The sequence below is a fragment of the Xiphias gladius genome, chromosome 16, assembly GCF_016859285.1.
Source record: "Xiphias gladius isolate SHS-SW01 ecotype Sanya breed wild chromosome 16, ASM1685928v1, whole genome shotgun sequence".
NCBI lineage: Eukaryota > Metazoa > Chordata > Actinopteri > Istiophoriformes > Xiphiidae > Xiphias > Xiphias gladius.
In genome coordinates this window covers 18,541,265-18,549,302 of record NC_053415.1, presented here as the reverse complement: position 1 = coordinate 18,549,302, position 8,038 = coordinate 18,541,265, and the positions used below count along the sequence as shown (strand labels likewise).

The following is an 8,038-nucleotide window of genomic DNA, read 5'->3' as shown; positions in this document are numbered from 1 at the left end:
GCTGTTTTAGGATTATATTTTGATATTTTTTGACTTTTACAATGGAAATATAGAAACAAAAGATGCCACATAGGTCCCCCAGCTGGAATCAAACCAAGGATGTTGCAGTTATATGGTAAACTCCTCAACCAACAAGCCACAGGGACACCGAACTGGAAGAGTCTGTGATGAAAATGATCAATTGTGTCCATTTTATGCTTGCAAAATTACTTTGTACCTTGTGAGGACATACAAATGCAAAATTCATGTATTTACACACATTTCTCTATAACTACTGTAGAATACTATAAAATATTATTTTAGCTCCAGTGCTTGGTACATTTGGATTTGAACTCTAGATCTTACTAAGGCTAGGAGATGGCTAAACCCTGGTTGATGCTTTTTTTTTTTATGTACATTTTTTATTTTTAACTTTCTAACACACACACACATATGCATAAACTACCCTCTGTGATCATCTGGGGGTGTAGGCAACTGAGTGTAATATGTAAACAGTCCTGGGAGCTGTAATTCCTGTATGCCTGTCCTCTTTCCAACTGGAGCTTTATTTTTTTCCCTCTACTTTCATTTCTGGGCCTAAAATCAGGTTAGCGTTTTATAAGGAGCTTAGCGCAAAGGGCCACAGTGTGCCACTAATGTAATAGAGTATCTCTCTCTCTCTTTCTCCCCCCCCCCCTCTCTCATTCTCTTCTGTCCTCTTTTCTCTTTGTGCATTTGCTTACCCTGTCATAAAGTGACCTTCTCTCTCTCTCTCTTTCTCCGTGCCTGTTTTTCTTTCTCCTTTCACTTCCCTCACTCCCTTCCCTCTGCATCTCCCTCCATCTGCAGATGTGCACGACGCAAGCCTGAGGTTTAAACATTAGGACAGCGACACAACCGAGACAAGACAGAGGACAAACGGGAGGAAGAGAAGCAGAGCTGCTGCTATTAGACGTTGGGTAAGTCTGATCATTTTTGTACTGCATAGTGTGTGAATGTGTGTGTGTTCTACAGGTTTTCACATTGAGAAGGAAAAGTACTTTTCCTGTGGATGTCAGGTGAATTTTGTGCTACAGTACTAAGTATGAGAAGTTTGTGATTAAGCTGTTGTCGTAGATTATGGTGCTGTGAAATCTTACAAGGATCTCTATGCAATGTCAATAATCTAAGAGATTATCCTCTGTTTCTGTTGGGGCTATAGCTTGGCTCAGAGGAATGGCCTGATTCATGAGGGCTTTAGTTTTATTCACTGTGGTGGTAATTCCACGTTGAAATCTATTTGTAGGGCAAGAGGTTCAAATGTTGTGCTTACATCCTTTTCGAGAAGGCGTGCTTGTAAGATGACAGCCTGTTAAGTGATATGACAGGTGCAGTGTGGACTTTCCATGTGTGTCCATAACCTGACATATCTTGTCTTATCAGGCAACCATGTTGTACAGTACCAGGCTTTGTTGACACTAGTTCCTAGGCTACAATGGGAGAACTGCATGAAACACAGAGAATGGTGGATGCATAACTCAAATAGAGCACTATCTCCAGGGCAGGGTACAAAATATAGTCTGTAAAACAAAAGAAACAAGCTCCCTGCACTGAATCTTGCATCCAGTAACACATCAACCCAGTCCGGATGTTTGTCAGGCAAGTGTTGCATAAGTAAAGCTGCCTGAGAGCAAGATTTTAGCTTTTGCTTTGTTCACAAAATATAATGTTATTCAGGCTACATTGTGCAATGTCATATTAGAAATCCTGATACCTACCTGGTTTTTTTCCTTGAGGACACTGCGCTACTTGTCCTTTCTGCTGTATATTGTGCTCTTGTAAAGGCTTCTTTGATTGTATGTTGTTGATTTTAAAGACAGAGTTTCCTAACCACACCCCACCAAGCTGCAGTAAATGTTTCTGCTTTTCCTGATAATGGCAATAAACCTTTGAACCTCAAGTCCAGTGTCACATCCTTGGGCTATCACTCGAGAGGATTAAGTGCATATGCATGCCTGCCGGAGAACAGATGACATGCGAGTGGAGTATTCACACCACGTTGGATGCCTTTGACCATGTGTCGACAACCTCTAAAAACTGTATATGCATGAGGTTTATATTGTCTCAATTGCTTCTCGTTATCAGTGTGTTTCTTTACACACTTCCCTGTCGTCTGTTCTGCACTTCTCTCAGAGATCCAACCAATGGAGTCCTTCTCTGGAGATACAGAAGAAAACACGGAAGAAATTCCAGGTGAGATTATCTGTCATGAAGTTTTACAGAGAATTGTGGTGAAGAGAGAGGAACTCCTTGACAAAAATCAGTTATCAAAGTAAAGGACTATGTCAGCATAACACTGAAATACGTGCCTAGCACACACCAAAGACCATTTATTGTCAATGATAGATCATAATCTACAGCACAAGCTGAGAGATGTCTGATGCAACAATTAGAAAAGATCATTAGATAATTTATAGTGTGTAGAGACAAGATTATGTGTGTTGCGTTTATGTGTGCGTGAGCTGCTGTGACCCGGATCTCCATCTCAATCTCTGTTAGGACGCAAAAAGTCCAAACTCAAATCTTTGAAAACCCGTCTCTTTGGGAGGAGTAAGAGAACAGGTGGAGAGGGGAACACCGAGCTCAGTCAGTCGGCCAGTGACATTACTGCAGGAAAGGGACTTGGCTCAGATGGAAATTTGGTGTGAGTGCCTACATGATAGTAAATGTTTCCTTTACAGCTCCATTTTCTGTCCATATTTCTAGTCTAATCCTTCATCCTGTTTCTGTTTACCCCAGATGCTCCCAGGGGGTGATGGGATCACGAGCATTGTCCCATGACAGCATCTTTCTGGCTGATCAGGTCCTGATAGACACCGAACCAGCCAGGGTCTTATCCCAGGAGAATGTTCATGGCAAGATCAAAGCGCTGCAGGTGTAGTCTCTTATTCTGGGCATTTTGTTGGGAATTTACAAATGTAGTGCTCACCTGTGCTCTGATATCATAGATGAAGCTTCAGCAGCAGAAGATGCATTTGGGGCCGCCACCTCTGGTTCTGCCGATCAGACGTCCAGAGGACCTGGGTAGCCGCTCGGAGGATGGCAGCCTTCCCCACAGCCCCCTTGAGGTCTCAGGAGGTGATTTCACATCCCAGGGAGCCCTCATCAAGGTGATCAATCATCTCACTTAAGTGATGCGTGCTCAGTTATCTGCATGGTTAATCAATTCGAGTTCAGAGTACTTCTGGGGGAAGTTTTTACAATTTGTAGCTTCTGAGTGGATTCATCAGTCATACTCTTCCTAGATGGATTGCCTCTACTTTTTACCAACCATTATGGCTTAACTCTGTCAAAATGTCACACTGCCACCTGGAGCCATAGTCATAGCTTTAAGTTAGCAGGAACTGGAAGAGAAGAGGAGGAACAGGTTGAAGTGCAATACTGTGCTCAATGCTGTATTTTTAATCATTTTTGGACAACAGTGGAGGTCTATTGAACAGAAGAATAGGATGTTCCGGGCCTGTTTGTTTGTAGGTTCAGCACATTGTTTGTTTTTGGTCTTTTCATGGGATCTGTTGAAAGCGTGAAAAATATAGAACATTGGCAGCCTTATCCTTTAAGGTCAGGCATGTAGGACAGAGCCAGGTTAGGGTTGGGTATTAGGGAATGAATACAATGAATAACTGCCCTAATAACAATGCTGATGATTTTGTTGATTTATTCTTTTTAGACCATGTCCCAGCCATCCTCTCGTCCAATCTCACCCATCCCCAATCCTCCACTGACCAAGTATGCGCCCCTGACTCCATCCCGTCCTTTACCTCTTACCGTCCCCTCCATTTCTTCTGTTATCGAGCCCCCATTGGACTTCAGTTCTCCAGCTCAGTTCACCCCTTGCCTGGATACGTCTGCTGCACGCCACCGGATGTCTGTCAAGCCCAGAAACCAGAGGGCCAGCACCAAGCAGAGACTCACTGCAGTGAGTGACCATACCTAACATTTGTCAAACAACACACAGCTCACCTCTTTCATTTCCCTAACCTTGCTATCTTTTTTTTTTTTTTTTTTTTTTTGGCAGACTGATTCTAGGTCTCATCCACACACCCTGAACAACATGAAACACCCTGAGCCCGTGAAAGAAGAGGAGGAGCGGCTCAGTGCACAAGATGAGGTGACACTGGAAACCAAACAAGGAGAGGCTGACGTTCCTATCATAGATCAACGGCTTCCTTCAAATTCTGCAGAGGTGGCACCGATGACGTCGGAAGCAGCACCCAAATCACCCGGTCTAACTTTTTCCCAGCAGGACCATGCTCCTCCCGGGAGAGCACCCTCTGTATGCTCACAGGTACTTCGAGTTAAGCCTCAAAGGCCAGTGGAAGCAACATCCAGTGAACGGCCACATTCATCCTTTATAGAGTCAGAACTTAAGGACAAAAGAGAGGGGAATTATGAGATACAAGTAATGTCCCTTGACAAGAAGAATACCCAAAAAAAGGCTGGAATGACTGAAGACTCCTCAGACCAGCTCTCCACTGCCTTCAGCTCAGCGTGGGTATTCAGGTCTTCCTCTGTTCACCAGCAGGTCCTAGGTGAGATAGAGAGCACGAAAGGAATAAAGAGACCTGCCCCAGGATCTGAGTCCTTCCATTTCTCCATCACAACGGCCAAAAACTGTGATGGAGAGAGACCCCGCTCAAACAGTTTTGTGGGAATCCTGGAACAAGCTGAAGCCAGGCACAAGACTACAGGGGGAGCAGAGGATAAACCCTTTTCAAGCTTGAGGGAAAAGGAGGCACTTAGAGACTTACAGCCCAGAGGGGGCCCCTTTGCTGTGGGAAGACTGAAACAAGAGGGAGCTCCACCCAAAAGCCCAGTACTTCCATGGGACAGGGGGGACAGCCTCAAAAAGATAGAATCAGTGACAGCATCTAAAAATGCAGCTACAGACACAGGCATTGAAGAGGGGGAGGAGTTGGAGAGCAGCCAGGAGGAGGTGGAAGAGGCAGTGGAAGCAGAGGAGGTCCAGGAGGAAGAAGGAAAGACAGCATTTGGTATTAAACTACGCTCAACATCTCAGTCGATGAGATTTTGGTCTGATGCTCCTTTTAACCATCTTTCTAAGCCACCAGTGTGTGAAGACCAATGTGACAAACAGAAAAGACAGGAAGTAAGTGATAATCTAGGCTTCATGTCCAAAAAGCTGCCAACAAACACCTCTTGTACACCATCCACCTCTGGAGACATCAGAGTGACAGGTGAGTCTCTGAGAAACCTCGTTAATTTCACCACGTAAAAATGCTTCATCTCAGGTTCGCTTAAAAATGAAAAAAGTAATATTTGTTTACTCCATACTATGCTTCTAGCCAATGTTTAAAATTGCAACCCACAGCCATATTTTTCAATCCCCTGTAAGGTTAAACATTGCACCGATACCCACTGTACTACTATGTCTTTGAAAGGAGATAAGTTTCAGGTAGTAAATAATCTCTCTAGAGTGATAAGATTCTTACTGACCACAAGGGACCTTTGTACTCATTAAAATACCACCCAGGCTAACTTTAACAGTGCTGGCGAGTGTGTCTAACAGATTTGTGTCACTCCTTAGATCCAACCCCATCTGGCTTCTCCCTTCCAGTCAAGAATAACCTGCCATCTACAGGTGATCCACAGATCATGCCTGCAGAAGTCCAAGAAACCTCCTCAGACCCCAAAGAAGTAGAAACTGCCCTCACAGTGCCTCAGGAGCCCCAGCCTGCCCCGAAAACAGCCTCCTCTGAGGTGTCCTGGATGAGCCTAGCAATGGAAAAGACCAGAAGCCTGCAACAGCTCTTTACTAGTAGATTCCCCAGAGATTTCACAGCTGTTCAGAGTGCGGCTCGACCACATGCACAAGCGCAGCCGACGAATCAAACAGAGACACAGATTGGTGCACAGATGCAGATACAGACTCTAAAAATGGAACAAAGTACAACACCAGTACAGACTGCAAATCAGCCATCAAATGATACGGTGAAAGCAGCAACAGCGCAAAGTAGAAGTCAAGCACAGACTGTTAAACCATCACTAATGTCAGTGCAACAGAAGACGTCAACAGCCCCTACCGGTTTGTCAAACACTTCTAGAGAAGCACAGACATCGAAACAAATAAATCAATCCCAGTCACACTTAAGTACAACTCAGTCTCCCTCATGGTGCCCGTCTGATCCACCTTCACGGACCAGCCCATGGTCAACCCAGTCTCCCGTCTGTTCTTCTACACAAAAAGAGACATCATCTCAGTTTGCACAAGGGAGTGCCAATAAGTGTCTTGCACAATCTTACCTTTCTTCGGGCCAGCATGCAACGCCCCAACAACCTCCTTGGAGCAATCAGGGTCTCCACCCCATCAACCAGCTCAAACCAGCAACTTTAGTTTCCACCACCTCATCAGCCCCAGCTCCTCCTCCAGTGTCTGCCTCAGGAAGAGGGGAAAGAGAAGCCAACGTGCAGGAAAAAGACTCTCCTTCACTCTCAGGAAGGCGAGCAGTTTGGGCTGGGTCAGTAAGCGGGAAGGCTGCTTTTCTGGAAAAACGGGGCGAGTGCACCACTCCACCTGGACCCAAGGGGGTTTGTGGTACCTCTTTGTAACTGTGTTTCATACTAAATAAAGGATAGGTCTAGTGATATACTATATTTTCTTGTCAACAAATCCTGTTAGTCCTTTCAGATTTCCCCGCCCTGTCTATAGCACTCAGGCTATGATAATAATCCATTCATTCCTGCTGAAGCTGTAAATCTTCAAAAACAGGCCAAGTTACTTTTCAGAAAAAGCAAAGATATTTCCTTTAAGGGTTAGGTTCTGTAGTAGAAGAATAGCCACGGATTTGTTGCCCTAATAAGCATTTAAGGCAGCAGGATGGTGTATGTGGGACTGACTCAAAATAAACTACATGCCCCCATGTTCATCCTACTGAAGGAATATGTCAGCCAGTGCAATGCTGTGGCTCACTGGTGTGTTTTTAAGAGTTTTTTTTACAACAATGACTTCGTATGGCATGGAGGAATAAGCTTTGTCAGGCTTCAGCTATATAGACAATACTTGTTAACAGGATCGGTTCCTTGTTGGTTTTTATCGTTTCGTGAGATTTTCTGACAGTCAATGAAACATAGATGAAGGATATTACAAGATTTATCCTTTAACCGCCAGGTTTTTGGACTGCCAACCTATCCTGAGTAGATGATCTAACTTTCAGTTTTTCTCAGGTGGAATTGAAGAAAGCTCAAACAGAAGAGCAGACATCAGGTGAATCCCCTACCCTGGCCAAAAAAACACGTCTAATAAGCAAAGACACTAAACCAGAAGGGAGGCATGGGGTAAAACTTTCAGGTTTGTTGGCATACAGTATATTAATCATAATGACACCTGTACAAACACTAAATTGGTATGCAGTACATCCACGTGCAGCAGGGTGGCACAATTTTTTTTGTTTTTGTTTTTTCTTTCCCAGAGTCAAGCCCCACCAAAATTCCAGACAAGTCTCATGAGGACAAATGGCTCCGGAAAAACATGGCATCTTCGGCCCCCACTTCGTCACCCACACAGCCATCAGTGTTGCAGTCCATGTCTGACAGTGGCCAGCCGTCCTGGATGGAACTGGCGAAGAGGAAGTCAATGGCCTGGAGTGACAAGACCATGGACTAAGAAAGAAAAGAGACAGATATACAGGGTATGGAAACAAGAATATGAACAGCCCTGCAGACAAATACTACCTACATGATGGGTTGGATGTTTGGTGGGACTGGCAGAATGATGTTGATATAACTCTGTGGTAATTTATCTAGTGAGGCTGATATGTCCGTGTATTGCATTGTATTCAATTGTAAAGTGTTAATGTTATACTGAAAGACACAGAGAGAGTATATGTTGAATTCACTATGGTCCCTCTCCATCACAACCACTTTAAGATAAAAAAGTATTTCTGAATAATCTTTGATCTGATTCAGCATTTAACAGCTGTTAATACTTTATGTTAAATAATAAAAATTTTTAATGTTAAGTTTTTCTTATGTCAGTAGTTAAATCCCTTTATGTAAGATG

General features: G+C 44.0%; 1 protein-coding gene across 2 annotated transcripts; it reads left to right on the top strand.

Annotated features, from left to right (window-relative positions):
• Nucleotides 1-814: 814 nt before the first annotated feature.
• Nucleotides 815-7,951, top strand: cracdla (cracd like a). Of its 2 annotated transcripts, XM_040147798.1 has the most exons (10): nt 815-938; nt 2,152-2,211; nt 2,518-2,662; nt 2,758-2,893; nt 2,967-3,128; nt 3,689-3,937; nt 4,037-5,216; nt 5,567-6,567; nt 7,204-7,327; nt 7,449-7,951. In XM_040147798.1, exons 2-10 carry the CDS (start codon nt 2,163-2,165, stop codon nt 7,640-7,642), a joined length of 3,240 nt encoding a protein of 1,079 aa, XP_040003732.1. In that variant the 5' UTR covers nt 815-938; nt 2,152-2,162; the 3' UTR covers nt 7,643-7,951. The 2 variants fall into 2 exon arrangements, with proteins under 2 accessions (XP_040003732.1, XP_040003731.1); XM_040147797.1 differs by lacking the exon at nt 815-938 and having other exon boundaries at nt 2,022-2,211.
• Nucleotides 7,952-8,038: the final 87 nt, after the last annotated feature.